This window comes from Neofelis nebulosa, chromosome 15, assembly GCF_028018385.1.
Source record: "Neofelis nebulosa isolate mNeoNeb1 chromosome 15, mNeoNeb1.pri, whole genome shotgun sequence".
Lineage (NCBI taxonomy): Eukaryota > Metazoa > Chordata > Mammalia > Carnivora > Felidae > Neofelis > Neofelis nebulosa.
Genome location: NC_080796.1, coordinates 7,232,899 through 7,247,603, shown reverse-complemented (window position 1 = coordinate 7,247,603; position 14,705 = coordinate 7,232,899). Strand labels below are relative to the sequence as shown.

The 14,705-nt window shown below is 65.7% G+C and overlaps 1 protein-coding gene across 2 annotated transcripts in view; it reads right to left on the bottom strand.

Annotated features, from left to right (window-relative positions):
* Positions 1-14,705, bottom strand: part of CAPN2 (calpain 2) — a 38,614-nt gene that overhangs the window by 5,809 nt on the left and 18,100 nt on the right. For both annotated transcript variants that reach the window (XM_058701366.1, XM_058701367.1), the window contains exons 4-16: positions 14,036-14,169; positions 13,121-13,289; positions 12,016-12,099; positions 10,397-10,482; positions 9,786-9,860; positions 9,171-9,331; positions 7,503-7,672; positions 6,223-6,234; positions 4,794-5,005; positions 3,670-3,706; positions 2,916-2,981; positions 1,971-2,028; positions 454-518 (exon numbers count right to left, since the gene is read on the bottom strand). In XM_058701366.1, coding sequence (XP_058557349.1) covers positions 454-518; positions 1,971-2,028; positions 2,916-2,981; positions 3,670-3,706; positions 4,794-5,005; positions 6,223-6,234; positions 7,503-7,672; positions 9,171-9,331; positions 9,786-9,860; positions 10,397-10,482; positions 12,016-12,099; positions 13,121-13,289; positions 14,036-14,169 — 1,329 coding nt within the window. The remainder of the gene's footprint in view (positions 1-453; positions 519-1,970; positions 2,029-2,915; positions 2,982-3,669; positions 3,707-4,793; positions 5,006-6,222; positions 6,235-7,502; positions 7,673-9,170; positions 9,332-9,785; positions 9,861-10,396; positions 10,483-12,015; positions 12,100-13,120; positions 13,290-14,035; positions 14,170-14,705) is intronic.

Below are 14,705 nucleotides of genomic sequence, written 5' to 3'. Positions count from 1 at the left end.
TGTCACATGACCTGCAGAGGCCCCCCCCCCCCCGCCCGCCCCCGTTAAGTTCTGCAGTGCTTCTAAGGCCTCTTGTGAGGCAACCACTGTCAGCCCACGAGAGGAAACTTCGAGCAGCACAGAGCATCCGTGCCCAGGACTTGTCCCTGAGCCACGAGTGGAGGCTGCGGGCGGCCGGGGAAGGAGCTGCCCACGGCAGGCGGGCCCCGCGCCCGCAGATCGGGAAAACCCACAACCAGAGGAGACTGGTCTGCGGGGTATTTTCCACGGCCGCTCGGGCACAGCTGAGCGGCCGCCTCCCGTGCGGGGACCTGGGACACGGCCCTCGGCTTCCCCTCATCTGCAGCTCCTCAACTCCCCTTCGGGGCCCCCGGACGGGCGGGGCGTGGTGTCAGAGCCCCCAGGGCGGGGGTCTCAAACGCCGTGTCTGGGCTCTGCCGCCTGGAAGGATACGTCCAGCATGTCCACCATGATCTTACAGGTCTCGATGCTGAAGCCATCCGACTTGATGTCCTGGCCTGTAAGACAAAGTACCAGTGATGGTTACGTCCCACAGAGCCGTGCTGTCCCCGGGATCCCCCTCGAGGAAGTGCTCATCCGTCCCTCCAGGGCCACAGCAGGCCGGTGGCTGTCGGAGGGGCCGGGGGAGAGGGGCGTCCGCCTGTGATTCGCCACACGAGCGTGTGCCCCGAGGACCAGAACCTGTCCGGAGTGGCCGCGGCGGGTGGCTGGCAGCCTGCAGGAGACCCTCATCACAAGTAGGAGCCTGGTCCCTCCCGGACTCCATGAGGGGTCCCCCTCTTGTCCTGTCCTTGTAAAGGCTGCCACTTAACTCGAAGCTGCCCTGGTGGGCACAGACCCCTCCCTGGCCGGGGCAGAGGCAGGGGTCAGCGGGCAGCCGGGGGCAGGGAGGCCGAACCCCGGTGCGGCCCGGCTCTTTCCGCCTCCGTCTGCGTGGGAACAAGGAGGCTTTGACGGCCACACGCCTCAGCAGCCCTGTGACCACACTCGTGCCTGGCGGCCTCCGGGACGCACACCATCTTCTTGTCCGCGCCTGGCCTGCCCGGGGAGGAACCGGTTACGAGCGGATCCCTCCCTACATCCTCCGCGGTGGATGGGCGGCCGGCCAGGCTCTTTGGCCGTGAGGGAATTTGCCATGGGTTAGGCCGGCTGCTGGTGGCGCCCAGGGCTGCTGCTCAGGACACGGCGACGTCCAGGCTCGCGGGGTCTGACTTCACACAGACCCGCGCGGGGACGGCGGTCTCTTTGAGGGCCGTGCGGCTCTTGTGATAATTTGCGGGGGAGGAAATGTGTCCCCGGGGCTGGCCTGTCCTGTTTCTGACTCGGACGCAGTTCCAGGTGTTCCGGGCCCTCCTCAGGCTCCTCTGGGCCTCACCCCTTCTTCCAGGAGCCTGCCAGCCGCCTCTGGGCCCTCAGGTCCCTGGCCTGGCTCATAAGTTCACGGGAAACCATGTCTCTCCGAGTAAAGAGCCAGTCAGCCGGGGCTCCTGACATGCACGCTGGGGAGATGCTTTGCACACCGTTCTGTGGTTCCAGACGGCCCGTTTACCCTTCCACCCCGGCTACTCAGTGAGGTGGTGTCACTCCATCCATGGCTCCGCCCCCCTTCCAGCTGACCGTCGGAGGGGCAGCCACACGGAGCTCGGGCTCTGCGTCAGGCAGCTTCGCAGGGCACCTGTTGGAGGCTCCCCACTCTCCGGGGTTAGGTAGTGACGATGCTGCTTTCCAGGTGCAGCAAGAGAGCCCAAGGGTCTCTGCGCATGGGCTTCCAGCAAGAGCCAGCCAGTGGTGGTCTCGACCCGGGGCCCTCTGATCCTGAGTGACCAGGGCACACAGAGCCTCCTCTGCCCGGTTCCTCAGGGGTCCGGGGGCTGGCGGGTGTTTACGTGCGGGCGGGGAGGGGACCGGCGGCCGGGAGGGGACCGGGGCCCCACCAGGAGGGCACTTACGCTTGGCCAGCACCCTCCTCAGGATGGTCTGCAGCTCGAAGGCCGAGATCTCCGCGTCCTGTGGGCACGAAGCAGAGCGTGGTCACCGCCCGGCGGCCGCCGGACGTGGGAGGCTCCGCCCACGTCAGGTGCACTGGGCGGGGCTGGCCGGGGCCTGTGATGTGCGGGCCCAGCGCCCCCTGCAGGCCGCACGTCTCGGCGGACTGCAGGCCCCGTGGACACAGTCGAGAACCCTCCGCTCCACCCACGCGTGTGGTTCCACTCGACGCTCTTCTGATCCCAGTCCTCCGCCCGTCGCCCCTTCCTCCCCTTTGAAACCCGGGTCTGGCTCCTTGCAAAGCTGGTGAGGGCCCAGCTGTCTCCCCGCCGCTCTGCCTCTGAGGCCCCAGCTCTCGGGGCGGGTCTGGTGCCTACACACGCCCTCGTGTTGGGGGACAGGGGAGGAGGGGCGGGGGACGAGCCCAAGTCGCAAGACCACCATGGGCCACAGTCCCTTCTCCTAGGGGTGGGGGCGGGGCCCACGTGCCGCGGACCAGCGGGAACAGGTGTCTGTGACATGAGGCCAGAGACCTGGTGGCCCCAGAGCTCTGTTTGGATTGGCTGGGCAGACAGGGCCAGACGGTGGCAGGGGTGGGGGGTGGGGGGGCCTGAAGGAACTGTGCCCTGAGCCGTGCTCTTGAAATGTGCGACCCTTCTGTCCCTTGAGCGTCTCTGTGTACATCAGGGACATCCCAGCTGGACGCAGAGGACAGGAAGCAGCCGGAACCCTAAGGCCAGAGGGAGTCGCCAAGCGGCAGCCCCACCGTGTGGGCAGGAGCCCCAGTCCCCCTGCGACGCCTCTTGCTTCTACTCTTGCCTCTGCCCCTTTGGAGTCACGTCAGGCACGAGACTGTCCCTTCGAGTGGACCACAGCGCAGGGCAGAGGCCGCGTGTGCAGACACCCACCTCGCCTGCCAGCTGTGCAAACAGCCTTCTGAAGCCGTCGTCAATGTCGTCCTCGCTGGCATCGTTCTGGAAGGGGGGATACGGGAGCAGCTCAGAGGCAAGGAGGCGCCTCCCGCGGGCTTGAGACCAAGGACAGTGTGAGGAATTAAGGGCGGATGAGAGAGGGATGTTAAGCCTGAGGGAGGGGTTAACAAGTCCTCACGGAGGCGTCTCCTCTAGCCCTCAACCAGGACGCCCTTCCTGATCTACACTAGTGGGGATCCAGAAGCAGAGCCCAGCCGGAATGTTCTAGAAGGTCTTCGACAGTGGCCCTCTGGACTATTCACTCTCTCCCTGGGGACAGGGGACAGAGGAAGGGCCTTCTGTCATGTTGGCTGTGGTCTCCTTCCTGGACTTGGGATTTGTGGTGGTCAGGCCTGCCCTGGGACCCCCGAGCCCTCAGGATTCACCACTATTTGAACAGAGACCCTTGGTGTTACCCTCGGGAGCCTCAGAAATCTCGTCACCCAGCATTTTCATTCTACAGATGAGGAAACTGAGGCCCAGGAAAGGTGGCGACAAGAAGCCCGTGGTCCCGTGGCGGGGGGGGGGGGTGGGTGGTCAAGGGCCACGCACTGGCCGGTGCAGGTGCAGGGGGCGACCCTAGTTTCAAGCTGCGGGCACGAGGTCCTGGGGCCCCCTAGCGATTAGGAGGGGCCCCTCTGGGTCCTGGGTAGTCGGGGGCAGAGCGGGCAGGTCCAGAGGTCACACACACCTCATCAAGGTCAGCCTCAATCTCGTCGTCAACCACCCTGGAAACAGAGGGAGACTGTGTTACCGGAAGGGAGGTGGGGGTGGGAAGCACGTGATGCCAAAATCAAGGCCGATGGCACGTGTGACTGTTAGGGCAGTGCAGGGCGGGGCGGGCAGGGTCACTGGACCACAGCCCTGCACGGAGGAGGCCGAGGCGGGCAGGGACTTCCTTGCTCCTCGAGAAGCACGTTTGGGGACAGCAGACCCCGGCACCCGCTCTCCGATTCTGTGGGAATCTCTGTCACAGAAACCTTCCACCCCCGGGATCCTGCAAGGTCCCTGCTGCCTACGTGTCCTGCTCGGAGGCCGGGGTGTGGTCTCAGCTGAATCTCGGGCAGCTCGGGCGGTGCCCTGTACTGTGTGCGGCGCTGGGCCCTTCTTGGGCCCCGGGACCCTCCACTGGTCCGCCGAGGGCCCCGGCCGCCGTGTCCGCCGCTGGCCTGAGCCGGCCCGTCGGACACACTGTCCTGGGTCTGATGGGAGCCCGTGGCACGAGGTAGAGGCCACACAGCACGTGCCGTGTGCCCTGCTTCCCATCTGTTCAAAGCCCCCATGTTTCTCCGTAAATCTCCTTTTGCTTAAGCCGCCGAGGAGGATTATGTCTCCTGCAATCAGGTGCCCAACCGAATGGATGCGGCTGAGGCAGCGGCCAACGGGGCAAGAGCCATTGGGAACCGAGCCATCCTGACAAGGGGCCCTGGGCCGCTGGGCCCAGGGGCCACCGAGGCCGTCACTCGCGGGCCGCTGGATGGAAAGGATTACACGGTGCGGCCCGGCTTCTCCCCGTGAGGTGCCTGGGTTCAGCCGTCCAACCCGTGTCGTTACGGCGAATGTGACGGCCCGCTCTTTCGGAGCCGCAGCTGCCACAGCAGATTCTGCGCGAGGCTCCACAGCCGCCCTTTCTAACCGCGAACACCCCGCGTGGCTCATTCCTTCGCTCGCTGGAAAGTAACGCTGAGGTCCTTCCAGCTGCGCCCTGGAAGCGGGCGGGTGTCGCAGAGCAGAAACTCGGAGGGAGGACGCCGCGCTCCAGGGGACGGGGATGGGGACGGGGATGGGGACGGGGAGGAGGGCAGGAGCACCTACTGGTAGTCAGCCTTCTTCTCGGAAAAGACCCGGACGCAGAAGTCCCCGTCCTTGTTGGGCTCGAAGGTGGACGGCACCAGGATGTACTCCCCAGGCGGCAGCTTGAACCGGTTCAGCACCTCCCGCAGGTTGATGAAGGTGTCGGACCGCTCCCTCGCCCGGTGCGTCAGGAAGAAGTTTCTGCTGAGGTGGATGTTAGTCTGTCCAGTCATCTGAGGGACAAACAGAAACAGAAGGGAGTAGACGGCAGAGAGAGCCCCAAATCCGCATTGTTTTCGCTCACGGAGAAGGCGACGGTGCCCGTCGTTCCAGATCAAACGCAAACTTCCCGCCCACGAGAACAGATGCCCACGGAGGGGCTCAGGGCACGTGCGGCGGGGGTCCCGCGTGCACCCAGCTCTGCAGAGACCCCATCTGCACACGGAGGGGCTCGGCCGTGAGGCCCCCCGCAGGAGTCGGATCAGTGCTGTGTGGTGTGTGACACGTGAACAAAAGTCGGGACGGGGCCGGGCCAGGAAGGCAGGTGTGGTCGGGCTGGCCGCTGGGAGGCCGGAACTCACCAGAGGGATCCGGGGAAGCCCAGCCTGCCCCCGACGGCACTGCCCGGCCCGACAGTGTGTACCACTGGGGTGGAGGGGGGCACCCCGCGTGGCCACTGGATCAGCCGCGGCCTTCATGGACCCGCACGGCTGCTGTACTTCCCACCAGTCCTGCTAATGCCAGCTGTGAGCCTACTACGCGCTCTCACGCCATTCACCTCATCGCTATGGTCCCTCCAGGTGGGTGGTGGACCAAGTTTTATTGAAAAAGAAACGGAGAGGGACGCCCGGGGGGGCTCAGTCGGTTAAGCGTCCGACTTTGGCTCAGGTCATGATCTCGTGGTCTGTGAGTTCCAGCCCCGCGTCGGGCTCTGTGCTGACAGCTCGGAGCCTGGAGCCTGCTTGGGACTCTGTGCCTCCCTCTCTCTCTGCTTCCCCTGCTCATGCTCTCTTTTTCAGAAATAAATAATAAAACATTTAAAACCTTTAAAAAAAAAAAAAAGAAAAAGAAACTGAGGTCCAGAGAGGACCCATAACTTGTTTGAGGTCACACGGCCTGCAAATGGCAGGCCCCTGGGCTCCCATATCATCTTAGGCACAGTCCTGGGGCTCGCCTTTCCCTTCAGGCTTGTTTTAGGGGGAACTGCAGGACCCCGCGGAGAGCCTCCTGCGTCCCAGACCACACGTCGTCCACCCAGAGCTGACCCGTGCCCCGCAGGGACTCCCCAGAGACCTGGCCCTGAGCTCGGCCCAGCAGGCCCTGGGACCTGAGCAACCTCCCCAGGGTGCCCCCAGCCGCCAGCCCTGCCCAGGCCTCCCGGGGCCCCCCAAGCCAGCAGTCGGGGCCTTGTGCCTGGTGGTGAACACGAGCCAGCGTCTCCCAGACGTACCTCCTCCGGCACCTGCAGGCACAAAGGAGAGCACACTTCAGATTCCCGGAAGCTGTACGAGGTCACCCCCGCGATGGGCTGCGGCCCCCCATCCCCTGCAGCTCTAGCAACGTGAAGTGACTCAGCACGGTAATTATTTTCCAAGGGGCCCCAACCGTTCCCACACGGAGGACAAACCTCGTGACCCAGCAACAATGTGGCTGAGCCCTTAGCGCCATTGCTAATTTATGGAGCATAAAACTGGGGCACGGAGCCGTGAAACGCCTGGCTGAGGTCTCCCCGCCCCCAACTCGAGGGTGCCCGCCGGGCTGGGAGCCAGCAGGCGTCACACCCAGCCCGTGTGTCCTTGGGCAAGTCAGCTCCCTCTGTTGCCAAAGTTTCCTTGTCTCTAAAGGGGACCAAGTGACCCCCCCGTGCTCCCCAGCTCCAGAGCCCAGGACCGGCTTTGCACCCCCATGAGGCAGGGGGTGGGCTCCGTGTCACGTCCCGTTGGCATTTTCCCTGGGGTCGCTTTGTCCCAGAGCGGAAGTCCTCAGCTCCCGTATCAGAGGCCGAGGGGCTCAGAGTTCATGTGCACGCCTGCAACGATGGCAGGTGACCCACTCTACAGGCGGGGTCCTGTTACGGGCGCCACGTAGCCAGCGACGAGTGAGCGTCTGACCTATGACCTCTACCAGCGGCATGCTGCCCTCCCCACCACGGCGGTTTCCCTGAATGTGGGGACCGCCCCTCCTCATCCGAGCGGCTCTGGGCCGTGCTGCAGGGAGGAGTGGGGCGGGCATGTTGGGAGGCAGAGCCAGGCCTTGCTTTGACTTGGTTGGAAATGAAGCCCCTGCGGGCAGCACAGAGCTCGCGTTCCCGGTCCTGAGCTGGTCCCAGCCGGACGCTGGAGCGGTTGGTTCCTGCCCGAGGTGTCCCCTGTGGGGGCTCTGTTCTAGGCCTGGAGGTCGGCAGGCTAAGCAGAGCACCAGGCCTGGTTGGCGGGGGGTGTCTCAGAAGAGGCGGGAGGCCTCTAAAAAGAGTCGACTGTCCCCAAAGTGGCTGTGGGGCCTAGGCAAGCCCTAGGCACCTCCGGGGACACAGACCAGCTGCAGGACCTCGGGGCGTCTCCTTGCGCCGGCCCGGCCCGGCCGCCACGTCTCGTACACAGAGTTTTGCTGTAAAAGCCCTACTTTCCTTGGCCCGGCCTCCCGGCGGGGCCCCGGGGCCCACCGTGCCCGTGGGGAGGGCCGTCCCCCGAGGCTGAGAGCAGGGAAGGGGGCGGCCCGTGCTGCCCCCACCTCATAGATGCCGAAGCCGATGGTGTGCATGTCCTCCCCCATCTTCCTCTGTCGCCGCCGGTGCTTCTGGATGAGGCCCACCAGGAAGGTGCACCCGCTCTCGCCGTCCTCCTGGTCCTCGTCCTCCTCCTCCAGCTTGATCAGGTACTGAGGGTTCATCCAGAACGTGTCTGCGGCCAGAGAGGGGCCGGGTCACTGAGGACTCGGGGCCGCCCCTGCCCCCGCAGGTGCACACGGGGAGGGGGAGGGAGCCCCATAAAGACGGGTGGGCAGGTGGGCGGGTGCTGGGGGGCTATGGAGAGAGCCGGCCGGCACTTGCCTGGGGACCACGGGGACCCACGTCAGAAACTCCCTCGCATGGTTCTCTCACCCGCCCTCAGGCTGGCTCGTCTTTGTCACTCGGGAACAGGGCGTTAGGGCTGAGCCCCTGCGGCCCCTGTCCCGCCCCAGGCCCAGCTGGCCGGGCTGGGGCGCTGTGGGGCACACGCTCCCGCACGCCCTCTGTGAACCCTGAGGCAGGAACATCCTGTGCACAATTCCTGCCTCTTCTTCTGTGTCCCGTTGTCCACCCCAGGGTGTGTCTCCCCCCCTCCCCCCCCCAGTTCCAAAGTCCACTTATGGAAGGCCTGGAGACTCGTTCACGTCTGAGAACAACTCCCCTTGCCCACCTAACAGGATAAACTCTTTGTTGGGGAAATAAAGGCATCATCTGGTGCAGGGGTCAGCAAACTACAGCTCGGAGGGCCCCTGGCCGCCTGTTTTTGTAAATAAAGCTTTATGACAACACGGCCATGTTGTTGAAGGCCTGGCGGCCTTCGGGTGACGGCGGCGGAGCTGACGGAAAAGCGGTAGAAACTGACGCTCACCAAGCCCCAGATGTTTCCCATCTGGCCCCTGAGAGATCTGCCGGCCCCGCATCCAGCGAGCGGCTTGTCGGGGGCAGACGGCCTCCCCAGCACCTCTGGAACCGCCACTTGGTGGCTGGAGGCTGGAGGGGAAGGACTGAAAGCACCAGAACTCGAGGTCCCCACCACCTGTCCGTGGCCCGGGATGCCACGGGAGCCCAGTCTCCCCATCAGTGGAGAATCGGCACACGACCATCACGTGGCCTCCACGGTCAGACTGCCTGCGTCACGTCCCCGTGAGGGGTACCGTGAGGTCACTTAACCTCTCCAAGCGGCGGTCCCCTCGTCTTGAAGATGAAGAGGACAGCAGTGTGCCCGCCGTGGAGGCTCGTGAAGACGGACGGGGTCAAATGCACATACACCACTTGGGACGGTCCCCAGGCCCGATGTGTCATATCACACCGACTCAATTTCTGCGGCTCGGGGGGAGGGGAGCCCTGGGCCACAAGGCAGAAGGTCGGGGGTCAACAAAGGAGGGACCGGGGACCCCGTATGAGCCGGGCCCGAGTGCGCAAGAGGGCTGCGGGCGACGGTTGGGGCCCGGGTGTGCAGCGGCCCCGTGGGCGAGGTCTCTGCAGGGCGGGGCTGCCTGGGCTTCACGTGGACGAAGTGGCCTGTGGGCCTGAGCTGGGACCACGCTCGGCCTCACGGGGTGTGGTGGGGGCCACGGCACAGGGGAACCTAGGGCTGGGGAGGCCGCGTGTGGGGTGTGGCCGGGCAGGGGCCAGGTGAGCGCAGACGAGGGCCCGGCGGGCGGCCTTACTCGGGTAGTTCCTGCAGCCTCCCGCGGTGGAGCCCCGCCTCCAGGTCCCGTCCACCTTGGTGAGCTTCCACTTCTTGTAGGACTCACTGGTGAGGGTGTCAGGGGTCAGGTTGCAAATCTCCAGGCGAGAATAGTGCCTCAGAAAGTCACCGAACGACATCCTGGCGGAGGCAGGGGGAGGGCGCCCCGGTCACGGGAGGGCACGCTGCCGAACCCTGACCTTCCGCCCAAGGCCAGCCCAGGAGCCGGTGAGGGCCGGCAGAGCGGCCAGCAGGTGCGGATTCCAGCTCTTTCCCGCTGGGCCGCGTTGGGCACTGCCCACCGGTGAACCCGCAGGCCCAGCCCTGCTCTCGAAAGGCCTGGTTCTCAAGTGTGGGGACAACTCGGAACTGGTTGGGAGAATGGCCCCGTCCTTCGGGTTTCTGTCGGGATCTGGACACGCCTGCAGGACTCCCTCCTGCTTTCTGAGGGGTTGTGCCACCCCCTTGTTGAGAGGGACGAATGGTTCCATTCAGGGTCTTACGGTGAATTTGAAACGATGGGAGCAGATCCCACGGCCCCCGTCTCCCTAATGTCCCGCTACAGCCCACCAGCAGACCCCTCCAGCAAGCTTACCAGAACTCTCCGTCTTCGTGCCGTCTGGTCAGCCTCTCCCTCACCTCTGGGTCGACGCTGTTCCAGTTGGGGCAGCTGGAAAACCATGTGATGGGAGGGCGTTAGCATCAGTGCCGGCGAGGATGTGTCCCCAGGACCCCAGTGGAGGCCCTGGGGACACACTCAAGGGCCAGGAGCCGCAGGGACAGAGGGGGTGAGGCCAGATGTCACCCTGGACGGTGGTGGGAAGAAGACAGCCAATCCGGGGGGAGACGGGGTGGCATTGGCAGCCAGGACCAGACAGCCCCGTTTTAACAGGAACAGAAAATCCAAGGTGTCGCTGACCTGCAGGCACCTGGCCTGACCTGGCCGCAGCCCCGCTGTGGCGCCTGCCCGGGAAACTGTGTTCTCCCCCCTGGGGCCCGCCAGCGGGGACGCTGAGCCAGGGAGGCGTGGACCTCGAGCTCACGGCAGGAGCGCCGGCTTGGACGAGGGCGTCAGACCGCTGGGATGTGCTGGTGGCCCCTAGAGGGGCACCTGCCTGAGGGTGCACGGCCCTGTGACCCCGGGGCCCTGCTCCTGCACAGCCGCCTGCCTCCGGCCTCCCCCTGCCCGCAGCCTCCTCTCCTCACTTGTCATTCCACCGGCCCGTCCACTCCACCTCTCCCCAGGGGTTTCGGATGCGGATCAGCTTCTGCAGGCTCCCCCCACTCTCTACCTGCAGAAGGGGCACAGGGAGGGGCAGGGGGGACACTGAGCTCCAGCCGGGCCTGGACGCGCTCGGGCCCAAGGCCCCTTCTCCACGAGCCAGGAGGGGTGGGGTCCATGTTACAAGGGGGTCAGAAAAGGGAGAAGGGCTGGACCCCAGACCCCTCCAGGGGCCGGCTGTGGGAGGACCCGGGTCTTTGACCCCGAACCTCAGCTTCACTGTGCTGTGGTCTCGGGAGCCCCCGGCGCCTCCCGACCTGTCGCAGAAACAAGGTGCTGAGAAGCAGGTGCGCCGCCTGGATCTCCAGTGAATCCCGGGGGGGGGGGGGGGGGTGTGTTTCTACAAAGGGTGTTTTGTAGCAGCTGGGAACACGTAACATGAACCCTGTGTCAGATGCCGCTGCCGGGTGGATGTTTATTTTCGTTGGCGTGGGAACGGAGATGGCATTACGTGACAGAGTGTCCTCACTCGTGGGAGGTGGCCGTGGAAGTATTCGGGGGCAAAGCGTGATGGCGTCTGACACTTCCTTCCATGCGGCTCGGAAAGCAGCACAGGGAGGGAGGACGTGTGCAGAACCCTAGGTGTCGAGTCTGGGGAAACCGCACTGGGGCGGGCATCACACTGTTCTTGCAACTTTTCCACAGACTCGAGCTTTTTCAAAATAAAACAACAGATGCGTGGGGGGTGGTGGATGGAAAATAGAATAAAAGTCCCGGGTTTAAAAGAAACGGAGCCCCGGACAAGTCAGACGACATGGGGTTTGTACGTGGCAGTGGGGCTGTCCTGTTTCTAGTGACGCTGCGTGGGCAGATGGGGACTGCGGGCAGACGGGGACCCGGGCAGTGGGGGCCCGCGGGCAGACGGGGGACCACGGGCAGCGGGCGTCAGTGGGCAGATGGGGACCGTGGGCAGACGGGGACCCGGGCAGTGGGGGCCCGTGGGCAGACAGGGGACCACGGGAAGCGGGGGTCGGTGGGCAGACGGGGACCACGGGCAGACCGGGACCTGGGCAGTGGGGGCCACGGGCAGACGGGGGACCGTGGGCAGCGGGGGTCGGTGGGCAGACGGGGACTGCGGGCAGACGGGGGTCGGTGGGCAGACGGGGACCGCGGGCAGGGGCACAGCCCTATGGTGTGTGTCATCACGGCCTCCAGCTTGGGGTTACGGAGGGGTGGGGGTTTAGGAGAAGTTGCCCAGGCCGCTGGCCAGAGGCTGTCCAATCTGAACAGGAAGTTGGACACTAACATTGTTGTGAGGTCAGACGCAAAAGCACCCTGAAGGGTCTACACCACTCTGCTCATGCAGTAGCCGGTCCCAGGGGCAAAGTGAGTCTAAACAAGCACAGCGGGAGGGCGGGACCCGGCCGAGAGGGGACACCAGCCGGCTGCCCCGCCCAGGCTCCCTCGGCTTCAGGGATCTGAGGCCTGGCAGCTGGGCCGCGGGAATGAGGCCGCCCCCCCTCCTCCTGGTGACCACCCGCCCAGCCAAGCCAACCACTGCGTCAGGGACACGACGCCCCCCCGAAAACCCCGGCCACCTCACCTCCTCCGCCCCGGTGACTGAGTACGCGTGCCCCTTTACCAGCTTCTGGAAGGTGATGGCCTCCGAGTCCGCCATGCTGGTGATCTGGAGACAGGGGAGGAATCAGGTGGACGCAGCGGCCTTGCCCTAACCCCTGCTCCCTCCAGTCCCTCCACCAAACCCCTGGCCCCCGGGCCTGGGGGAGGACAACCTCCCGGCTGCCCGTGGATGGAGCAGGCCTGGGGAGCCCAGCGGAGGGGCGCTCACAGCCCTCTGCAGGGGGCACGGGAGAGGGCACGCCCTCAGGGTGCTGGAGGCCCTGGTGGCCCAGCCCGCTGCTCCCAGGAGGACAGCTGTTTGCCGTAGCTGCTGATTTGCCCTGTTGTGTTAGAACCTCCTCAGCCCCCCAACCTCAACCACTGGGCGGAAGGGGGGCTGCTGTGTTGGTGATTAGGCAGAGGGGCCGAGAGGAGGGTCTTCTGCCCCAACACGGTGTGTGGGCGAAGTCAGGGTCCTTTCCACTTGGTGCAGCTCCGCGGACGCCTCCCTCCCCCGCCCCCCCCCCCCCCCCCCCCACCGGCTGGATGGGGAGACGCCTGATTCACGAACCGCTTAGTGAGGCCAATTAGGTCTTCAAATTTGCTGGGTAGGAGTTTGTTTTCTAGCAAGTTGCCCAGAGACTTGGGCCCCGAGAGTGGGGGCTTCTCACGTCTGTCCCCGCAGGGAACAAGCCCGCGGCAGCACCGGGCTCCAGAGTGGGCTCGGCCTGGAAGAGGCCTGGGGACGGGACGCAGGGCGACCCTGCCTTCCTCTGGGGGGCCGTGCGGCAAGGCCGCCATGAGATGTCCCTCCCGATGCCTCCTGCAGCCCCCCCCCCGCCAGGCCCCTGGACCCCGAGGCAGCGCAGGGGAGGCTGCGGGGGGCAGGAGTCTGGACATGGTCCGGCCCCTGGGACCTGTCGAGGGGTGGGGCCTCGGGGAACCTGTGGTCCAGGCTGGCCACGCCCTCGCCCACCAGCGGCCCGCAGACAGCCTGGCGGTGGCCACCCATCCAGGTGATGCGCACGCCGTGCTGAAGGGGCTGGGCTCCCAACGGCCAGAGCAGGCAGGGAGGGGCCCGGACTCACGTCGATGGAGCAGCCCAGGAGGGAGCCTTTCTGCAGAGCCTTCTGGATGATCTTGAACAGGTTGGGAGGGGCCTTCCTCAGCTCGTACCACTCGGCGATGCCCCCGGTGAAGTCCTCGAAGCCCTCCGTGGTGGCGCCGCCCGAGAGCGCCTCATAGCAGCCATTGACCCTGAGGGGAGACGGAAGCCGCTGCCCCTGTGTCCCCGGCTGCCCCAGGCCTCCCTTGCGGGCAGCTCCAGGGACCCTCCGCTCGGAATCCCCCCCACGTGGCCGCCCGAAAATCTCCTAGAACCTCGGGGGTGGAAGGTCCGACCTCCCACACGGACTGTCTGTCTGTCCTAACGGCGAGGACAGCCTGCTCAGGGGCTGTTGGGCATCTACAGCTCAACACAGGCCACAGGGCAGTGACGAGAGCACCTCTACGCGCAGAGCGCCCCACGCTGCACCTGACCGCCCTGTGGTGGCCCGCGGCTTCCGGCTGCGCCGTCTGGACCCGCGACTGAGAAGCGGTTCTCCCAGCTGGCCGTGGGGACCCCGGCCCTCCTCCCCACAGGGGCCGCAGGGGACGGGTCCCTCGTCCTTGGACTCCGCACCCTTGTGTCCTGCCTGCGGCGGGTACACACCGGCAGAAACCGTGCTGCCCCGGGCTGATGAAAATGTGACATGACCTGGCAGTGACCTGCGAGGGAAGCGGGTCCTTCCCGAGCCAGCCCTGGGCGCCACAGCCCGTCCCAGCGCACAGCGTCGGGAAGGGCCATCGCCGTCGGGTATCGGGGCGCGGTGTGGCCGGCAGCCCGCGAGCCCAGTTCTGGCCAAAGCGGTCCTTGTGTAGAACGCGACTCCTGCTTGAGGTGGTCCTTGAACACCACCTGCTCTCCCCAGAAGCCGGGGCGGTCGGGGGGCAGGGTTGCTCACTTGGCGTAGGCCTTCTCCAGCAGGGCGCTCCAGAACTCGCTGCCCTCTGCCGAGTGCACGAACAGCAGCTCCCCGTCCTTGGTGGGCAGCCTGTCGTCCACGACCACGTCCACCCACTCGCCGTACTGCCAGAACTGCGGGCGCACAGACACGGGGGTGCTGGAGGGGGTGCTGGGGGGGCCAGCACGGGGACCCCGGGCCTCGGCGGCCCCTCGGCACAGGCTCCGCCAGCCCATCCCGGGAGGCGGGTCCTCGCTGAGGAACAGAGGGCACGGCCCACGTCCTTCCCTCTGAGCCCGCCCCCCCATTCTTCCCCACCTCGTGCTCTCCTTCACCAGCATCGAAGGAGCACGGCAAGCAGCACCTCGCCATTGTGTCCCTTTTCTAGAACTTGGGGATTCCTTCCTGAGCACCCTGCTTTACCTCCCTCCGCAGAAGTCCCTAGAGGTTCCCCGCTGCTATCCTCTCTGGGTCCCCGTCAGGGGCAGGCCAGGGAGTTCCTGCAGTCTCTCAAAGTCCTTTGTAGAACAGCATGTCCTAGGAGTCGCCAAACACTGGGGTCTGATAAACTTGACCAAGCCAGGGGATCTGTTCCAGCATCCAGGACCTGTTCCTAGCCCCCAGCACTTGTCTTTAGACACCAGGACCCATTCCTGGCCCCCAGCACATG